General features: G+C 40.6%; 1 protein-coding gene across 12 annotated transcripts in view; it reads right to left on the reverse strand.

The window, feature by feature from the left end:
• The window catches only part of myo9aa (myosin IXAa), a 155,279-nt gene that overhangs the window by 3,752 nt on the left and 129,660 nt on the right, over positions 1-21,867 (reverse strand). For 9 of the 12 annotated variants that reach the window (XM_054771678.1, XM_054771671.1, XM_054771675.1 and 6 more), the window contains 22 exons: positions 19,515-19,637; positions 18,733-18,882; positions 16,502-16,812; positions 14,504-16,180; positions 14,168-14,264; positions 13,736-13,942; positions 12,945-13,042; positions 12,716-12,846; positions 12,370-12,590; positions 12,154-12,270; positions 11,889-12,077; positions 11,698-11,745; positions 10,564-10,675; positions 9,290-9,351; positions 8,769-8,961; positions 8,537-8,665; positions 8,343-8,448; positions 8,107-8,238; positions 5,436-5,559; positions 4,877-4,894; positions 1,609-1,817; positions 1,377-1,519 (listed from right to left, as the gene is read on the reverse strand). In XM_054771678.1, coding sequence (XP_054627653.1) covers positions 1,377-1,519; positions 1,609-1,817; positions 4,877-4,894; positions 5,436-5,559; positions 8,107-8,238; positions 8,343-8,448; positions 8,537-8,665; positions 8,769-8,961; positions 9,290-9,351; positions 10,564-10,675; positions 11,698-11,745; positions 11,889-12,077; positions 12,154-12,270; positions 12,370-12,590; positions 12,716-12,846; positions 12,945-13,042; positions 13,736-13,942; positions 14,168-14,264; positions 14,504-16,180; positions 16,502-16,812; positions 18,733-18,882; positions 19,515-19,637 — 4,597 coding nt within the window. The remainder of the gene's footprint in view (positions 1-1,376; positions 1,520-1,608; positions 1,818-4,876; positions 4,895-5,435; positions 5,560-8,106; positions 8,239-8,342; positions 8,449-8,536; positions 8,666-8,768; positions 8,962-9,289; positions 9,352-10,563; positions 10,676-11,697; positions 11,746-11,888; positions 12,078-12,153; positions 12,271-12,369; positions 12,591-12,715; positions 12,847-12,944; positions 13,043-13,735; positions 13,943-14,167; positions 14,265-14,503; positions 16,181-16,501; positions 16,813-18,732; positions 18,883-19,514; positions 19,638-21,867) is intronic. The other 3 variants (XM_054771676.1, XM_054771682.1, XM_054771681.1) reach the window with 2 other exon arrangements.

Raw genomic sequence — 21,867 nt, forward strand, 5'->3', positions numbered from 1 at the left:
TTCTCTGCTTTAAATTGTAAATAGTTTTGTTTATATACAAATGCTCGATATTGTCTTCCTTACCAATATCCATTCGGTGGGTACAATGTCTGTACTCACTCACCATCAAACTGGGTGTCTGTCAACTATTTCATCAGCTATTATAAATTTCTTACCATGATAAAGTCGGTTGTACATTGAACAAATGTATTGCAACTGATGTGAAACTGATGAGGGGTAGGATTAAATAAGCTTTGCTTCTTCCTCCTCCTTCTTGGATATGCAAAAGTGTGAATTGTGTTATGTGATGAGCTCCAGTGTAATTTGTGTGCATGTTCAAGATGAATTTAACCATTACCATTATATCAATATTGTCCACCACTTTATTTCTAATACAGATATGCTGTAGACAGAGGCTCTTCCCTCAAACTAATGTCAGGTCACATCTCATATAATGAATGAACATATTATGCTTCTTTTACTGTGATGCCGCTGTATGCATTTCACAAATAAACATTGTGCAAAATAAGACAAATACTGCAATATGCAATGTAAGTTATAGAAAAAGTGCCACATTCATTTTAAGCATTTTATCTAAACAAAAAATAAAAAATAGAATAATCCATTAAAATAAAGTTCTCCTACGATCAACAAGTAAGACAGGTTAGTCTTAATAGACTGATAAAAACAAATCAAATTAAATAATGCTGGCAGCAATACAATTTTGAAAGCTGCATATTTCTATGTGGTACAAACATCCATATAAGAACAAAGTGCAAAAAATGACATTCTGGACAAATACCATCAGTGAAATTATAAACTGGGCTCAGTCAGCACATCACACATGAACACAGCATAAACAAAACATATTAGATTAGAAGTATTAAAGGAAGATGCCTTATGCCCCCCGAAATAAGTAGCGGTTTCATTGCAAATTGCATATTTACACATGGTTGGATGGACAATCCAAAGGTGAAACCTTGGACATAATCTCAGATCGCAGACATACTGAGCTAGTAAGCTTATTGCTGTGTGGTCATGCACTGATATCATCAAAACTGATACCAATATGAACCAATATCAAATTACTATGCAGATACTGACTATTATTGGACATCCCTAGTTTTTCATGTTAATTTCAAGTGTTTTGATGGAGGGGAAAACACACATTTTGTAAGTACAATATTGTATAATGTCTGCCTGTAATTGTTCGTCAAACTGTAAGACCAAAGGTCAAATGTGTTTGTGGGAGGGCCAAGAAAAGGCATTTTTAGGGATTTTTACGGGTGATTTTTATTCGTGTTTTTTGGCCAGTTGCAGGGGTTCTTGGAATGTGACCCCCTCTAATAGCCGTGATCTACTGTACATGTATTTACGGATTGGATACAGTGACATACCAGAGAAGTCCAAAATGGTCCCTTCAGCATCCACATTGAGGTTTTCGGAGCTGTCACCTGTACCGATCGAGGCCTCTGACTCCAGGGTCTCATCATCCGACGCTCGGGGTTCCAGAGTCAGCATCTCAAAAGTCAACTCCTCCCTGTAGGAGCAAACATCCACATTAAGAGATTGAGCTGAGCATGCATCATTACATATGTCATGCCAATTAAGTGCTGTGACAGCATTTACTTCTCTTTTTGCAGGTTTTCAATTTGCTCAGTCAGCACTCTCTCTTCCTGCTGCATGGCTGCGTGCTGATGCTCAGAGATTTCAGGCAACGACTCTGCTCGCTCTTCACCCTCGCTCTCCTCTTTTACGGTGTCTGTCAAAGACGGCAGTCGTGGACTCACCGGAGGTGAAGGCGAGTGCAAGCTCATTTGGCGAAAGTGGCCTTTTCCCTGCAAAACAAATTGCTGTCTTCACACAGGAAAAGAAATACATGGCTGTTTTCACACAGACTCCAATACAGTGACATGAAAAAGTATTGCCCCCCTTCTGATTTCTTATTTTTTTGCATGTTTGGCACACTTAAATGTTTCAGATCATCAAACAACTCAACACAAAATGCAGTTTTTAAATGAAACATTTTATTATTAAGGGAGAAAAAAAATCCAAACCCACATTGCCTTGTGTGAAAAAATGATTGCCTCCTAAACCTAATAACTGGTTGGGCCACCCTCATCAGCAACAACTGCAATCAAGCGTTTGCGATAACTTGCAATGAGCACTGTGGAGGAATTTTGGCCCAGAATTGCAAAATTGTTGTAATTCAGCTACATTGGAGGGATTTCGAGAATGAAGCAACCGCCTTTTATAGGTCATGCCACAGCATCTCAGTAAGATTCAGGTCAGAACTTTGACTAGGCCACTCCAAAGTCTTCATTATGTTTTTCTTCAGACATTCAGAGGTGGACTTGCTGGTGTGTTTTGGATCATTGTCCTGCTGCAGAACCCAAGTTCATTTCAGCTTGAGGTCACAAACAGATTGCCGGACATTGTCCTTCAAGATTTTTGGGTAGACAGCAGAATTCATGGTTCCATTTATCACACAAGTCTTCCAGGTCCTGAAGCAGCAAAACAGCCCCAGACCATCACACTACCACCACCATATTTTACTGTTGGTATGATGTTATTTTTACGCCAGATATAATGGGACACACATTTCAAAAAATTAAACTTTTGCCTCATCAGACCACAGAGTATTTTCCCAAAGGTCTTGGTGATCATCAAGATGTTTTCTGCCTAAATTGAGACAAGCCTTAATGTTCTTTTTGTTCAGCAGTGGTTTTCGTCTTAGAATTCTGCTATGCAGGCTGTTTTTGCACAGTGTCTTTCTTATGGTGGAGTCGTGAACACTGACCCCAACAGAGGGAAGTGACGCCTGCAATTCTTTGGATGTTGTTGAGGGGTCTTTTGTGACCTCTTGGATGATTCAATGCTGCACTCTTGGGGTAATTTTGGTGGGCCAGCCACACCTGGAAGGTTCACCACTGCTCCATGTTTTCGCCATTTGTTGATAATGGGTCTCATTTACCCCTTTTCTGCTGTGCCTGGTTCGGAGCTTATTTGGAGCTGGTCCTCAGAGCTTTTCTTTTCCATTGTCATGGTTCCACAATTGGTTTGAATTGAAGTTGTCATTTTTGGCTCAACTCTGGCTCCAAAGCTTGCTGGGCCGAGTGAGCAAACCGTTTGCATAATGAGGTGGGCGGAGTTTCGTGAAAAAAGTCCACAAATGACCTCCGTCTTTATTACATTGCATTGCAAACTAAAAATGGAAAAAGCTCAGAAAACATGGACATCAGAGGAAACCATCTGTCTTTTGTCCATTTGAACACTTGAAGTGCAAAACAAATCTGAAACAGCAACAAGAAACCTGGCAATAGGCTACAGGAATGCACCAGAGGTGAGATGGCTGCTGCGGATTTTGTTTGGTCTTTCAAACAAATAACAAACTTAACAACGTAAAGATGGACTACAGCAGGGGTCACCAACACAGTGCCCGCGGGCACCAGGTAGCCCCCCATGACCACATGAGGTGCCCGCAGGCCTGCTTTTCATTCAGGTTTTCAGTTAATAATGTGAGAACACTACAAAGAAATGTATTCTGTAACATAAAATGCGAGTTGTGGATACCAGCATGTTTTGGTAAAACAAGCATATTTGATTTGTTTGGGTTGAAATAAGGTATGAAAATCATTTCGACAAAAATGAGTAGCTCATGGCCATTTTCATTTTCTAAAAGTAGCTCTCGCAAGAAAAAACGTTGGTGACCCCTGCACTACAGAGACCAAAAGCAGGCCCTAGGCAGGAGTGGCAGTGGTCGGAAAAGAGTAATGCCTTATTTTGAGGAGCTCGACAAAGTTGTGGGCCACACCGGTGTGCCAGCTTGCTGGTGGGTTAAATAAAATCCACCAAAACCCTGGAGGCCATCACAAAAGAAGACCCAGGAACAAGTCAGACATGCATGGACTCCCGTAAGTTTTTTTAAAATTTAATGTTCACGGCACGACTATGGGTGTATATACGAGCCTGCTGTTAACCTTAGCATACTAGCTTGCTATTGTCGAACGAATGAAAGCCTCGCCAACCACCTTCTCATTTGCGCGTACATCAGAAAACTAGTTTCATTGTAAACCTATAGTCATGTAAGAAGTAACATTTATTGTGCAACTGTATCTTTCTGTCAATGATGATGAGATGGACCATCCTCCCGTCGCTACGAGCTCCCCACAAACCCGAAGCCTGCAATGTGCCATCTTCATGTTACAATGTTTTGCATTTTGCACCTTAATTTTTTTAATTTTTTGCACCTTTATATTTATATTTTTACCTGTAAATAGTGTGCAGTGTCAAGGACTATAGGGAGTTGAAATGTCCTGTCACAGGTCTAACCCCTGTGACGTAATAACACAACTCCACAGGACAATGCAAAATGAAACTGGTGTCAAGTCAGTTCGCAGGCAACACGGTTCCACTCCGGCCTCAAACTTAATCCAGCACCAACACCAGAATTTGCTACAGTGGAAAAGAGGTAACTGTGGTCCCCTGGAGTCCCAAAGCTTTAAAAATTATTCAGTTATTATTGAGTTATTCTTCTTATTTTCCAAACAGGTCCATGTCGGCTTGGATTTCTTTTCTCCCTTAATAATAAAATGTTTAAAAAATGTACAACTGCATTTTGTGTTCAGTTGTGTTGTCATTGACTAATATTTACGTTTTTTTGATGATCTGAAGCATTTTAGTGTTTCAGACCACTGAAAATTACCTAAGATACCACACTACTGTATATTTCATGCATTATAAGTTGTTGCGTAGCACAGGATGAAGGGCAGTGCTCTCCTACATATTGGATGCGAGCCACGTAAAATGTAGCTGAGCACAAAAACAGAACCCGAAAACCACAAGACACCTCACAACACACACTGCACATCACTGATCAATACAGTACACACTTTACCTTTTTAGTCGCATTTGACTGTGAGATACACAAACAAAAAGGACGTTAGAAGGTAAAATATTTTCACTTTGTTTCAAAACAGTAGAGCAGTTTCAAGGCCTGTGTGTTCTCACACTGCTATTTCCTGATATATTTTCATTTAGAGGAGTTTCAAATAAGTCTTGTAATCACAAATGTTTTCAATAGATGTTTTGATATTTATAACGAATGAGTCATTTCAGTATTTCAATATTCATACTGACTTCAGCTCAAGGGTGAGTGCGGGCTAGCGGTGGACATGGGAAGGAGGTGGGAATTGCACCCATGTCTGGCACGGTTGAAATGCTCCAGTGTGAGTGCACCCACAATAGAATGATGAGAAAGGGATGAGGCAGTTAAGGAATGTATTTCCATGGTGTGTGTTTATATACCATATTTTGCACTATCCCCAAAAATCTCAACAGCTATTAATGTAGGTTTATGGATAAAGTGGAGGACATGTTAGGGAAAAGGATTTTACGGGCATCAAAGGTTTTTCAGGAGTCAGAATGAGTAACAAATTACATTAGTTGGATCTTACCATTGACCTTCGGAGGAAAGTTAGTCTGCACTTGGCCTTATTCTCAGCAAACTCCAGGGTATTAATATCCTTCAATCGCACTCTGTACTTTGTCATCTGTTCCCCTATGATAAGTTCAACACACCTATGGAGAGACATAAACAATACCCCTCAGTTGGACAGTAATACTTGTTCAATATAATAAATACACGGCATAAACTGAAGATTAAGCAAGATTAAATATCTGAAATTATCATACTCATTTTTGACGAACAAGACTTTCAGGCACTTTCTATGTTAGACAAATTTGCTTGACACAAGTACAGTAAATTCCGGTGTGTAAGTCACTACTTTTTTTCTTAAACTTTGAACTCTGCTGCTTATACAGCGGTGCATCTAATTTATGGCTAAATTCTAATCTTGTGACATCTCCTTTACATCAGAACTACTACTAAATGTGTAAATACTATGCCGCTTGGGAGTCAGTGAAGAAAGGATAGGTCTTTCTTTGGCAAACATATATACAAACATAATATGCAAACATGTCCCAATAAGAGTTTAAAATAAAATAAAAAAACACAACATTTTCAAGTTTTCCCATAAGGCATTGTGTCTGAGCAACACATTCATTGGGGAGCTGCAATGACGTCAGCTTCCATCTGGGTTTTGGACTCCGGGTCCTCTGGCTCCCTCTGGTGGACTGAAGCAGTATTGCAGCACCTCCCCCATTTTTGTATGCTTTCTATGCTCCTATGCTTTCTATGCTCCTGTTTTTCTCAAACAATATGCATGCATCAAGGGAAAACTTTAAAATGTTCATTTCTTTCATATTAAACTCATATTGGTACATGTTTCTATATTTCTGAGGTACAACGTTTGATTAGTTGCTGTGAAGTTGCTGTGTGATGAGTTTAATGTTGTTTGTAAGATGAAACTGTGAGTCAGACTTTTATGTATATTGAGTAATGACCTCCTGCAATTTCCAGTGGGTTGACAAGCTCCTCTTGAGTTTGTTCATAGCTCATGATTGGCTCCTGTCAAATAAAGAGCTGCCTGGTCCTCAAGGACTTGTCCGTGCTACAAAATGTCATTTTATGAATTGGACACGTGTGGCAAATACACCGGTGCGGCTTATATATGAACAAATCTAGTTCTTCCTCTAAATTTTGTGGTTTCGGCTTATACACTAGGTCCCCAACTTACGAACACCCGACTAGCGAACATTCGCGGATACGAACACAAGCCGACTGGTCTATATTTTATTTTATTTGGCCTTGTAGTCGCTCAATCAGTATTTATACTGCTACTGTACATGCTTGACCAGTAGAGGGCACTGTGACACTGCTAGTGGGACCAAAAGAGGCAGCGTTAGACGCTGGGGAGATAAAGCTAAATGGTAAACTAAATTATACAACCCAGACAGAGCGTGTGATTAAAGTTTATGAAGAGTTAATAGGCCTGCTTAATTGTACACCACCCACAGAACACTACCTCTTTTAGAAGAGTCTAACGACGACGACAATTTGTCCTTTTTTTTTCCAATATCTCCTCCTTCAACTCCACCACGACGACGTATTCTCGACCACTCCTCTTCAAAGGTGAATAACATTTATCATTACGTATTATTATATCATTTTTATTTATTTATTTTCATTAATTATCCTTGTTTAATATTACTACTGCATCCAAACTCATATTTACATACATACACATATACTGTATATGTATACACGTACATGTAGTACCTATATCATTGCTAATATTACCTTTTCCCCTACTTAAGAACAATTCAACATAAGAACGGTCATCTGGAACCAATTGTGTTCGTAAGTTGGGGACCAAGTGTATACTGGTGCGACTTATACACTGGAATTTATAGTAATATGCAGTTTCGGCAAATTAAATGTTCTTGCTCTGTTGGCAGATTATCGTATTGTAAACAATTCACCTCAGATTTTAGTACTTAATTTGCTTGAGCAAATTGGTCTAATAAACCAAGAAAAGAAATGTATTTTAGTAAAAAAAAAATCTACTGTAATCTGAATACATTTGCTTAGATTTTAGTTTTTGCATTACAGTAGGTTACGTTCCAGAAAGACACATGGCGCGGTCCCCCTCTCCCTCCACCTGCAGACTCTCCTGCCTGTTTGACATTGATGTTCTCCTCCAATTTTGGATCAACATTTGCAATATGAGTGACTGTCGATTACATTACCTTTAGATTAAAATCCCCGCCCCACTTTAATGTGCCTCACACACTTATTGAACACATTTTTAAGTATAAAATGTAAAGCTACCCACCACTAATGAACAAAAATGTAAGATGATCGATGTAAGTTTTTAACTTTTGTGTCTCACAGCAACTATGGTGCATTCAAGGACCACTGAACAAAGTGTGAAATCGCAATGCTTCATAAAAAACCCCACAAGTGACACTTAAAGACCAACGTGTAAAAATTGTGGCCTTTTTTAAAAGTGGTACATGTATGCTGTACATTCTACCTGCACTATTAAGTATTTATACATGATTATTGGCTTAGGATGAATGAGATGTGTTTTCTGCAGAAAAAAACACTATTTTTGGAGGAAAAATAAAAAACAAAAATCTGCGAATTTGCAGGGTGTATTCCTTTGTAAAAACTAAATATTTGTGTCTTGTATTAGCACTTGAGTATAGGAACAGGCTGCTTACGCTGTGGTCTTGCTGATGTCCTGCACGCTCTGAAGTGGATCAATGGTGTCCGGACAGCGCAGGATACAGGGAGCAAAAACTATGGCCAAGGCATTAGCTGACATACGGTTTGTTTCCTCTTGCAAAGCAATCCTAAAAGCATGAATTTAGTGTCAGAATACTGCAACGTTAGTTACATTTAAAAGTCTAATCAATGAAAATGTTTGTTGCATTTTATAACATCTAAATTTTATTACCTGACAAGATGAAATATGAGCCGTTCCAGTGTATTCAGGTGAGTTCTGCTTAGCTGGTCAACGACCGAATACACCCCTCTGATAATTTCTTTTCTATCCTGCAACGCTGAGAAGGCAGAACCACTTTTGTATTTTCAGGCGCTCACAGTAATACAGTATCTTGTACACAGACTGTCCAGTGGGAGGGCACTTACTCATAGCACGTATAAACTCCTCATACAACTCAAACGTCATCAGAGGACTCGGCAGGTCTCGCAGCCACTGCTTTAACACACTAGCAATCACATGGATGTTGTAGTCATCCAGGTTCATGCTCTCCACATCTGCAGCAGCATAGAGACAATACAGTTAAAGTACGTCAATGAACAATCTGTAGCTCTTTGCCACCAACATATCTACTATATCATCTACTGGTACCTAAGTTACCTGTGTCAAGCCCATGCTTGAGTTCTTTAATTTTATTGGTGGAGCCCGATTTGCGATAAATTCCCTCAGTGTAGAGACCGTGCATCTCGATGTAGTTGATAAGCTTCTCCACCACCAGGGGCACTGTTCGCTCATCATTTGTAAGACGGGCCACTTCAACACCAAATTGTCTTGGTGAAAGCTCTGGGTCAAACTGCTCAGACACACAAAAGTATCAAATGCTTATAAAGCAGTGTTTCTCAATTATTTTCACTGAGCATGTCGCCCCCAATTTCAAATACAGTGTTCCCTCGCTCCATCACGGTACACCTTTCGCGGACTCGTTATTTTACCGTTATAACGGTACAATGCTTGCTAATGTTCCTAACAAAAAGCCAAAAAGGATTGTATTTAAGAGTGTTAATACCAAAATAGTAGCTCGCAAAAAATTCCATACATACAGTAACACATAAGCCACAGTATCACAGTTAAAATCATGGGACTCTAAGACACAAAGTGTGTGCACAATATGGCCGGCTCACCTTCTTACTGCATTTGGTGGACGTCTTTTGGCAACACTTTCTGTGGCAAGCGTACCGGCACACTGGGTAAACACAGCGAGAAAAATCAAACACATCATTCCAGTTATCCACAGAAAGGCGGCGTCTGCTCATTTTTTTGTTTAGTCCAGCACGAAAAGTACTAAATAGAGACAGCAAAACAGCATTGGCGGGCATGAGGAGAATATGCTGTGCGAAGAAAGGATAAATTGTAAGGAGCAAATTCTGGAGTCACTGAGCCACAGACCCCATGAGTTCAGTTGAAGACAATCTGATTAGGACTGAGAAGGCTGGGAGGGCTGGTGCACTGTGTGTGTCACAGCAAGTTCATGGGAGTTTATTTATGAAGCATAGGGGTATTTGTGTAAATACAGTGATTAACACCTTAATAAGAGCATAAGTAATATGATGTTCTTAAATGTTAGTTATAATTAAGTAGCAAAGGTGGGAGCAAGTCAGTGTTTTGCAAGTCTCAAGTAAGTCTCAAGTCTCGAGTCAAATCTCAAGTAAAGATGTGCAAGTCCACGTCAAGGCTCCGAAGCCATAGGCCTGAAAGTTTTTAGTTTTTACAAGACAAAGCACTGTTTAGTGTCTCCCAGAGTGCTTTTTGTCAACAATTACAATAACATAAACCAATACTGAGACAATTAAAACCCTTCAAAGTAATCGCAATCTTAGAAACTTGCACTGATGCTGAGAAAACCAGGGATTTTGAGCTGTAAGTATATGAAGTGAAATACATCAACAGGAACAATAAGAGTGGAGGGAAGGTTAAATTATACAGTATATTGAGCTACAAACCTGAACTCTACTTTAACACATTGTTATAGATCCTGATCATTGTCTTATGTTACTTCAGATTTGGTAAATGGAACATGTTGAATACAGGAAGTAAAGCCTTTTTTTTTAAGCCTTTTTCTTGTAAATTGAAACATGGTGGATTCCAATGTAACCTGTACGTATTTTCGAAACAAATTAAACCACACCACACCAAATAAAATGTCATTTGAACAATGTAGCAATCTATTGAATTTGACAAATATAATGAATGCATTTTGATTTTTTTTTGTTTTAAACAAAATAAGACCAGTGTGGCAAGACTTAGTCACAGAAAAAGAGTGCTGACATAGCATTCTTGATTTAGTCACTGCTATAAACTGCTTTGACAATGTATCACTAGAACTGCACAAATCCAACAATGTGTACAAAACAAATCTAGCAACACAGCGCTTTTCTCTGGATATGAATGGACTTACATTTACAAACACAGGCACGGTCCATCATCCATATGAGTGATGAGCAGTATTCACAGTATGTGGGGATGCTGTACTGGGTGGATTTGAAGATGTGGCCATTATGTTCCTCCACCTGCAGATGGCAGTGAAGTACATGTTTAACTGGGGTTTCAAACTTCATGACAGTACACAATATAGACAAAAAGTACTGGGCCACACCAGAGGTTGGGTTTTTAGGCCTCTCGGTTTCCCTCATTCTTCATACTTAACTTTATATACACATTTTTCACAGTTCTATGCTTTACCTGACCTGACCTTAAACCCATCAAACACCTTTTCGGGTGAATTACAACAAATATTGTGAGCCAGGCCCCACATCATTAATAACATCTGGGCACACAAATATTCCATCCATCCATCCATCCATCCATCTTCTACCGCTTATCCGAGATTGGGTCGCGGGGCAACAGCCTAAGCAGGGAGGCCTAGATTTTCCTCTCCCCAGCCACTTCGTCCAGCTCCTCCCGGCGGATCCCGAGGCGTTCCCAGGCCAGTTGGGAAACATAGTCTCTCCAACGTGTCCTGGGTCTTCCACGAGGCCTTCTATCGGTCGGACTTGCCACCTCCCCACCTCCCCAGGGAGGCGTCCGGGAGGCGTCCTGACCAGATGCCTAAGCCACCTCATCTGGCTCCTCTCAATGCGGAGGAGTAGCGGTTGTACTCCGAGTCTCTCCCGGATGACAGTGCTTCTCACCTTATCTCTAAGGGAGAGCCCAGCCACCCTACGGAGAAAACTAATTTCGGCCGCTTGTACCCGCGATCACACAAATATTCCTTTGAACAAATTGGGAAAGAGACACTCCATGTTTTATTACATACAGTGGATCGCCGCTATTCATAAGGCTTTGACCTCTACTGTGTGTAATTGAGATGCAAACTCAAGCTTTATCATTGTAGGGCAAAATTTGATGGATTTTCTGCCAATAAATGGCCTAATGCTGGTGATTTTTCATACTCATAAAAAATGTTTCCATTAAAAAAATCAGTGAATTTGTGAGAAATATGCAGAGATCTCCTGTTATTGAAGTGCAGTAGTAGGCTGTGAATGTTTTAGGATATGCATCATAAAATGATGACGAGAAAGAAGAGACTTACAATGTCAGCATCTTTCTTCCTTCGCTTTTTGCGTTCAGGTTTAGATTGCTGTGTAAAAAAGAAAAAAAAATAAGCATGCTTCCCCCCCAACATCAGACACTTACTATACTCAGAAGTGTTATATTTAACCAAAAAATATTATGATTATTATGATTATGATGAGAATTATGATGAGTTTGTGGTGGCATTACCTTACTGAGGGTGCTATCCAAAGGTTTATACTCAGTCATGAACTCATCCAAGAAGACCTTAAAGGTGTTAACCCAAACTTTGACAGGAGACTCGCTCCAGTCCCTCTGCTCCTGTCGCATGGTCTTCTCCAGGATTTGCTCAAACAGAGCATAGAGGTCTTTGTAGCGGATGCTCTTACCATCATCCATCTGGGATAGAATAAGGAGAGAATTCAGAGAATCATGTCGGCCCAAGTACAGCTTGAAATGTCATAAGACTCCATACCGCCAGAGCCGTGGAATAGGAGTTGAAGATGTTCAAACGGAATTCCTTCAATGCTTTTTTGAATACAACGTCCACCAAGGTGTCCTTTTTGCTGTCTTCTGTGTCCAAATCACTGATCTACATGAAGACAGTTAAATTTGACACTTGAATGTCTGTTTGCAGAATTATTTTCATCATCTACAGAAGAGTGCAACAAGACACTTTAAGAATCCTTAACTTCTTCATGAGGAAGTCATTCATGCTTCTGTAGTCATTGGTGCAGGTGAGGATCTGCAGAGCGTCACTTTGCCACTGGGTGGGTTCCACAGCCACACTGCTGATCTTCACACTGCGCCGTCGCTTCACTTTGGGAGAAGGTTCCTTGTTCTCTTTGAAGTCTCTGTACCCACGCTCCAATGTCAGATCTGGACTGCAGCGAGGCGACATGTTTTCTTGACCTGTTCAGCGAAAGAGAAGCTCTGTCAGTGACATGTGGCATGCCTACATTTTCTTTAAGCAGCATAAAACATGAGGCATCATTCCAGCGCCCAACAACTTTTGCACTGAAATAGATGTGGATGACCTTCTCTCAGTAATGGCCCAGTGTCCCCATCCTCTCCATCCAAGGAATCCGCCACACAAATCAGCTTCTCTCTAGAGGTCTTCTTCTCATTATGCTTGGTCTTGCCCCAGAAACGCATTTTCCCACGAACTCTGTTAAGTGATTGACACATATAATTTGGTTTAAACGGTGCATTCCATTAGTGACGGATTAATTCTGATTTGTTGCTTTTAGTAAAATCGAGACAAACCTTCCGTCCTGTGAGTTCTTGCGCAAGGAGTCCACTTTACCCAAATCTCCCGATGACATAACTTTGTGCAGATTCTTTTTTTCCTCTGAGCATGAGGGCTGGAATAACATAATGTGCGAGAACGTTCAAAATGATTTGGCCATACTGAGACAAACATCTGCCTCAAACATTTCTGTGCCGACTATACCACGGCCCGTCAGTAGATGGAAGCATTAGAGTATGTTTTAATGCTGTACTTGTTGCATCATGCATAATACTGTAGCTCCCAATACAGCCCACAAAACATTTTAGTGACACAAGTGTTGACAGAGAGAATGGTGTAAGTGATAAAGACGAGTCATAACAAGTTACAAAAATCGGAAGGGTGTGACATCTAGAGCTCATACTTAAAAGAGGAAAAACAGACATGCAAATATTGTTTGGGAGTCTGAGACAAAACCTGTGAAAAAGGTAAAGTTATGTTAGAAAAGCGCTTTCGCAGAAGGTTTGGGAAAACACATTTTAGAAATTGACAGTTTCCACCTTGTAGTTGATAATGTGAGGTTTTGATTAATCAGGCAAACACCTTTTACAACCGCTGCTTTCTTCTTCTCAAGGACAGTTTCTATTTCATTACACATTTTTTGGGGGGGGTCATTTCAAAATGTGTCTTCCAATGAGTCATTTGACTAAAACAGATGTGGAAGCTCAGTAGAATAAATAGAGGTCTCTGTGCTGTGGGGGTTAGAAGAAGACAAGCAGATGTGAAGAGCGCGTAGAGGGCCAGGATTGGCATCAATGGTGCCTGTTACCATGTCCGAGTCACTGAAACAGGAGCCTCCTAAGCCTTCCTCTGTGGAGCTCTGCTTGGAGAGGGCTACAGGGGAATGTTGGGGGCTGGTGCCATCATAATCATCCTCATCTGAATCAGCCCCAACAGAAAGGATGGGGCCTCGGGTGAGAAAGTCGGAGCGAGTTCGTGACATTCGGGCTTTCTTTTTTTGGCCCGCTCTGCCAACCTGGAGTTTACCAGAAGTGATAATGATGTTTGAATGGTAAATGCCTTTGTTGCTGTCATAGCCTTGTTTTTCCTAGTTGATATACACCACTTTTGATGCAACATTGAAATAAATATGCCACCAAAATGCATTTAGTCATTCATTCATTCATTCATGCATGCATTAATTGAAGAGAATTTAATAATAGACACATGCTACACTAAACATCTTAAAAAAGATGCTTACATCTCGTGTTTTGGCTTTAGGCAGTCTGGAGACATATATGGGTCCCTCTGTAGGAATGGCTTGGGGCATCTCTTTGGTGACGGCAACACTATCAAATCTGAAGTTCAAATAGTGAAAAAAAAACTGCGTTAAAATTAGGGATGTCTTTTAATTCATTATTAATCAGATTAAAGTTTTCAAATGAATTCATCATGATTAATCACCATTTGCAACTATGTCTACACTTTTGAGGAATACCGATATCAAGTTGGAACTTCAAAGTAAGACTTGCCTATGATGCTGGTTAATACTGTCAGCATTTACCCAATTAAAGCAGTTTAATGTGTCAATACTCACTTGGCAAAAGTGACTTTGTCCTTGGGAGAGAAGAAGATGTTTCCTGGCTTGCCTGACAGACTAACTGTGGATCCCTGACTACGCTGCACCTTCTTGGGGGCAGCTCTCATTCTGGTTGCTCCATGTTTTGACTCAAGGGTGAGTTTGGGCGCCCAGCCTTCAGGAACAGGTTTGTTCTCCTTACACCTTTCTATGGGGGCAGAAGCAGGTGGAGGAGGCACCTGGGTAATAGAAGCACTGCTGTGGATACTCCCCTCTTGTGGAAAGTGTACCAATGGGACTGATGAGTCAGACTGAGTTCTGCTATGAGGAACCAGGCCTGATGTTCTCTCAATAAGCAGAGAGCTGGGTCTGGGTGGTCTGCTGGAGGCGGCAGGTCCACCCACATCTTGTTCCCCCTTCCGGCTCTGCTGTATCTTCTGCAGAGCCTCTCCCCTCTGTTTCTCAAACATATCTTTCTCATACTGAGCAAAGAAAAGGCGCTGACGCTCCAGTGCTTCTTTCTGTTGTCTTATCTGCTCCATCATCTCCCTCTCATTCTGTTGTTGCCGATTACGCTGCCTCTCCTTCTTCTCCTCATTCAGCCGCACCAGCTTCTCCAAGACGACTTCGTCCGCGTGAGGTAGGACAGTGGAAACAGAAGCTGGAGCTTGTCTCAACTCCCGCACCTGGGATGCAGAGTCATGAACCTCGACCAGCTCGCTCTGCTCTTGGTTTAATGGGCTTTCTTTCTGCATACTGATGACCACCACCACTGGCCGACGTGTTGAGTCATGTTGTTCTTTAAGAGGTTTGATTGTGGTCGTAGAGACAATATCTGTGTTATTTTCAACTGGCTCCCCAGTAAGATGGCAGGGAGCGGCAGTGCTGCTTTGACAAGAAGGGACGTAAAAGGTCGGGAAGTAGTTCTCAAGTTTGGGCGGATGTGTGGAGGAGAATACCAGCTCTGTTTGTGCCTGATAATGGCTGCCAGGGTGACCAGCAGCATCTGAAGTCTGCACCCTGTTCAGTTCCTCTTTCTTTGGGCTTACAGAGAGAGCATCTGTACCTGACTCTGATAGTGCTGCTACTGAACCCATGGGGGAGCACAAGTCCTCACTGTCCGTCACCTCCTCCATAGCTTTGGGAGCATCCTCAATACTTAAAAGCTCAAAGCTGCCTCTGGAGCTCTGGCTGTCAGGTGTGCCCTGTGGTGAACACAGAGGAGGAGTGGTTACCAGTTCAAAGGACGAGCACCTTTCTTCAAAAGGGGGCGAGCTTCCACCACAGGTGGCACGAACTTTGAGGAGCTCCAGGCTGAATTTGGCTTGCTCGAGCTCTCGCATCCGCCGGCTCTCTCTCTTGGCCCGGGTGGCTTTCTGGCTGAGTTCATCTGCAGGTCTGATCTTCTCTCGCACCACCACTGTGGAGGTAGCAACAGAGGGAGGTGCCTCTGAGTTGGCATGTTCTCCTCCGACTTCTTCTACCTTGAACTCTCCATCCATGGTCCTGAGAATACTGAGCGTCCTTTCCCGTTCTTCATAGGAGGGGTCCTCACAGGTGCTGCGGTCCAAACCTGTGACTCTCTCAGGGGGGTCCTCCTCTGACAAAAAACTTGTCTGTCCATTCTGTCGCTGAAGCAGTTTCTCCTGTTGCTCTTTCCTCTCCCTCAACTTCTGTTCTCTCAATTCTCTGAAACTGTTGATTGAAATTGCATAGGTACAGTTTCAGCTCATACAAAAATTGGGTCCAATATACCAGTTTGTGCTAACAATTTTAGCACAAGGTCAGTGTATTCAACTGGAAATGTTTTCACTAGTGTTGTAGAGCTAATAAAGCTAAAGAGATCAACTGTATGTAGAGGTGCTTTGACTTGTTTGCGTAAGGACTTGTTCAAAGTAACATCGGTCTGATTTTGTTTGTTATGTTGTTTGGACTTATGCCCACTATTACAACACAGGTGAAGGTGCTTTTGTACAAATAATTAAACATGGCTTTCACATTTGTAGTATGGCTTACCACTCTCGTGCGAGGTAGCCTCGGCTTAAAGCCTGTAGTTGCACCACAGCAGCATAAAGATGCAAATAGGCTTCTCTGGCTCGATGACAGCGCCAGGCTGTCTGAATGACCACAGTTGCTGTGCAGCGCCGACAGAGCCACTGTCGCCACGCCCTCTGAAGCACCAGTGCTGCCTCTTTCCACAACCTGAACTTCTGACGTTCACGGTACCCTCGCCAGTGGGATTGCAGGCACAATGCTGCCTCCTCATGGGCATTCTGGTTAATTTGCTCTTCCTCATCTTCTATGGGTCGATACAATCTCCACCATTTCTAAAAGTTTCAGAAAGTGAAAAGATTATACATGAGCGTGATGTTAATGAATATCCTTCATTTTATCAAGACTGCAACAATAAAGAAAATATATTTTTGGGTTACATCACATAATTACATTTACACAAAAAAGATGAAAGAAACAGACCTTTTTTAATCGTACCCCTTGTCCATGTCATTACTGATAATTCATTCACACCGTATTTTTAACATGTTGACACGAAAAGTTAATTCATTTGTTTATATTTTGTCATCCAAAATTTGGTTTAGTTCATGTGTTTGTGTCACAATTTTCTAACAGGCAGTGAAAAGAATAAAGAATGTGTAGCAATCGTCAACTTATTCAGTGATGAAGGAAAGAAAAGAAGACATGAAAAAAGTATTGAAAAAACAAACAAAATAAGGTAAATAAAAAAATAGAATATATATTTTGCAACAATAAAGAAAAAAACAGAAAACAAAAGATGTTCAAAAAATAAAGCTAAAAATTAAGATTAAAAATAATGAAAAAATAAGTAAAAGAGATTATGATGAATGCATGGGTAAATACTGGAGTAAAAATAATTGGACAAACATACGATTCATGAATAAATTCTGGATACAGAACAAGCAATAACTTCATCAATGAATGAACTATATTGCTTGATGTTGAAACTGGCATACATAATTAAAAATACAATTCTGTCCTAATTAGGGACGAGAATAAAAAAACAGTTCTTATTGAGAACCGGTTCCCAGTGATTCGATTACCTTATAACTTCCAGTTTGAAACAAAGGTGATGCTAATCAAATGTTTTTTTTCCCCTTTTTTCCAATTGAGAATCGCTAAGAAAATTGAAACAGAATTGAAAATAGAATCAGAATCATAAAAATCATACTAAGTCCCATCCCTAGTCCCAATTTATGTCATTACTGTAGTGTTGTTATTGGAGTGTTATATGTGTCCAGTTCCTCGATGTCCTTGCCAACAAGCACTTCGGCTTCTTGCGGTTGTCCATTTAACTTGATGTAGATTTTGCAGTTGGCGCTCGACTGTGCCTGTTAATATTGTCATTCAGCAAGGTTACTGTATTCTCAGGGCACTGAATCGATCGCAATTGGACTGTTCAGGTTGAAGTGCTCTAAGCGCCTTGATTTTCTTCCTGCTTCCATAGGTCGTGTCAGATGCTCATTGGTGTAGATGTTTATTCCTTTCAGCTTAACTTCTCTGTTTTAGCAGCGCTGTTTTGCGATTTTTGTGATTTACTCCCCCTTGTTATCTGCTGCCCCGACATAAGGACTGTGTGTAATGTGAAGTCCAGTCAGAATAGCATCGCTCATGTGTGTGCTTTACTCCAACTCCAACTTACAGCATCCACTTTTTCTCTTGAGCATCGAAAACCTACATGCTCCTTATTTACTTTGTTGTTTAGCTTTTTCATGTCATTTAGCTTCTCGCCAACCTCTGTGTTCTGCTTCCTCATGTCATTTAACAACATTATTATCTCATGGGGACTACCTGGTACTCTTCTACATCATCTTCCTCTACATTTGACTGTTGGTCGTTAGCAATGGTTGTCTTTCTAGTCTTGTCCTAGTGATTAATGGCAATTGCAACTAACTTTTTTTTCCAACAAACCAACAAATGAACATAAAATCTTTTCAGTGATTTAAAAAAAAAAAAGAAAAACTGCAATAATATAAGAATAGTTTTATATCACCAATTTTCTTGAAATTAATACATTGGGAATGTGTGTAATACTTACAGAAGCAGTGGTGGAAAAATAGTTATTTTCTTTTATGACAGGTGAAATATCCTAAAATGGCAGTTAGCCACACCTGTATAATCACTACCTGGATGACAGTGCATCACCACTGAAAAAAAACATTACAAGCAACATAAAGAAGAAGAACCACCAAGCGAAGCCGAAAGAAGTGTACCTGGATGCAGATTGCCGCTTCTCTCATTCTAATGAACTGCTTTCTCTCCAGTCGGGCTCTAAATCTTTGTTGCAGCATGATGATGAGCCTGAGAACTTCACCATGGAGGATGGCCTGCAGCTGCTGACGCTCTGACTCCCGCAGAAACACCTATGAGGAGGGATCACCGCGTAGTCAGAACACGGTAACAGTGGCATCATGAAGACTGAGGTTGGCGATATAAACCCACACTCCCCCAAACATCCTGCCAACAGTCATGAGCAAGCACACATACACACACATCAGCTATCTCTGACACATGGCCACAAAAAATGTCAGGTATGAACTTCTAATTATATAGACAGCATCCCCAAGCCATGACCCTCCCTCCTTCATGTTGAAGACTCCAAATATAGGACAGTCTTCATTATATCCTTAAAGTGAATCAAGTAATATTAGGCTCAACATTATATTTTCGTCATGTCACTAAATCAGTGTTTTTTTTCGGTGATGGCAGCATCCAGACCCTTAAAAGGCACAACAGGCATGACGGCATGATTGACATATTAGCATACGGCTTAACTGTACTTATTCTTACTGAATGAGATACTACAACTGCATTACCAACGTTTTTCATCAAAATGTAATCAATTTGCATTGTAGCAATTATCACAAAGGAGATGCAGTGTTTTTCCTATAGCTTCCTTATTAAATCGCACCGATCTATTTCTTCACGTAAGATAAAACCCTATGAGAAGCACTGTTTCAGAATAAAAGGTAACAGGAGGAAAAGTAATAAATACCATAGTCTTGCCAACTTGATAGCCATCTGGTGCCAGGTCCAGCTGGTCCAGCCAGTGCTGGATGCCCTCTCCGGTAGTCCTGGTGCTCTCTGGGAGCAGCACAGAGAAGTGTTGGACAAAATCCTAAGGGGGGCACAAACGATGAAGGAAACTGTTTATTCAACCGTAAACTGTTGTAATCCAAATGTTAAAGGGCCCTATCCTACTCATTTTAGGGGCTTTTAAAATTATATTGGGGCATAGTAAGTTTATTTTAATAAAATACTCATAAATCCCAAGGTTGTGTACAGTTTAAATCTGTATTCTTCTCCTGTAAGCCAAAACTCTCGGATTCTGCAGCCTGCTCCCCTGATCGCACCTACTCTGTTGCGATTGATCAGCGGTCGATGTGCTCTAGCCATCCACACTTTCTGGCTACCATTTTTAAGAAAAAGTGACAAACGGTACTGAGCAGGGGTTGCCGGCTACTGGTGGACAAGCGGCAAGCTGTCATACATGGACTTCCTAAAATTGTGACGTGAAATATTCACAAACTCTCCTAGAAATTTCATGAAGTTCTCATATTGACCTTTCACGAGATTTAGGAGTGGCATAAAAAGTAAAACCAGGGATAACTTAAAAGTCACACCAACCTCATGATATGAAACTTCCACATCATGTAGAATATCATTTTAAACATATAATAAGTCTGAAAAGCTGGAAATGTAAGTTAGGCTCCATTTAAGTAATCAAAATCAATTGCAGATGACGTAAAAATAATGATTTCTAATGTATTTTTTCCAGTAAAACGCTTGGCTAAATTTGAGTCATTACAACCTTGTGGACTTGCTGAAATAAAATACACTCAAGACATTGAACGAGCTTGATAAATCATCACTTGAGCAGAACCAAAGCTTCAATAAAAGCTAAAAGGAGCAAGTGCCCAAGTTGTCCATATTTGCAGGGGCTCATCATGGCATAAAAATGCTGAACTCCTACTCTTCAAACTGAGGCCCATTGTGTGGATGCAATACATCCTGGGCTATTGGAGCCGGATGGGAAAACTGATGCCGTGTTTATATAATTACAAGCACGGGGAGTATTGCACAATGGTGAGGACAATGGAGGAGCTCTGTTTAAGGAGTCAGGGCACAATCAAATCTGCAAAAATGATATCATGGCCAGGATATTTCTCATTAGTGCTGACCGCAGCACTTAATACTGTATGTCTGGAGCAATGTCTGGTAAATGAGTTTTTCTCCCAGCTGTCAAAAAACAGCTAATTGAAAGATATGTTCACTATAGTACAGTAATTGATGGTGGGTGTGCAGCTGTATTTCATCATAATGGGAGGTGTCGTAATGAACAAAAAAACAAATTTTGTCATGCCATGATAGCTTTGGCACAAATAATATTCAATAACATTTAATACACAAAATGGGACGAACCTTGGTTATCGTACGCCTCGGTTTTCGTAGGATTCAGTTTTCAACAAAAAGCATTGCTAAAAAAAGGCTCGGTTTTCATACGACCAAACAGTACGCCTAACAAACTAGTCTGCAAAATCGAGTGCCCAAACAAAGCATCCATGTGTTGGTGACTCAGTGTCTGTGAAGAATAGATAGGGGTTCTTTTAAGGTTGGGACCCAATAGTCAGATTCCGGCCAGGAAATCCTTTAATCATATTTATTAGGTATGTGTGTGTGTGTGTGTGTGTGATTTATTTGTTCATAAAACACATACAGAATGATGAACATCTCATATCAGTTGCTTTCTTTTCTTCTAATAAGCACAGGGCGCCGTTCTCTGATAAGAAACTCAGGCACACTTGTATGAATGAATCTGTGCTTTTTAAAAATTACATACAGCTATAAAAAAGTTGCAAGTACCAGAACTTTGATAAAGAATGTAAGACAAACGACTGAATTCAAGAAAGAACTTGTAGCAAAGGTAGTGTCTGTTACAAAAGGATTGTAATGTAAAGGTAGCAACCTTCAACAAAGGTTGAAGTCAGGTGGAGCTCAATTATTTTCTATCATGCTCCCCTAGAGGAGAGATTTTTTTTCACCCGCCCCCAATTGAAATACTGTTGAGACCCTGATAATATTAATGGCACCTCACCACTACCCCCCCATTTGAGAAGAAGACACGTGACAAGAAAATGAGGTGGGCCAGTGTGTGTAATGTTTGTACAATAAAGTTCAAGTGTTAAAGTATGCAGCTCTAACTGTCCACTAACTCCCTTCCGCCCTCCACTCATCACCGTATTCACCAAGTCTTCAATAAAGGTACAAGTGATATTCATTTGTTTATTTATCCATTTCATTCATCATTAATAATAATTTTACTCTGTTTCCTGCAAATAGAACTATAT

The sequence above is a fragment of the Dunckerocampus dactyliophorus genome, chromosome 3, assembly GCF_027744805.1.
Source record: "Dunckerocampus dactyliophorus isolate RoL2022-P2 chromosome 3, RoL_Ddac_1.1, whole genome shotgun sequence".
In the NCBI taxonomy this organism is placed as follows: Eukaryota; Metazoa; Chordata; class Actinopteri; order Syngnathiformes; family Syngnathidae; genus Dunckerocampus; species Dunckerocampus dactyliophorus.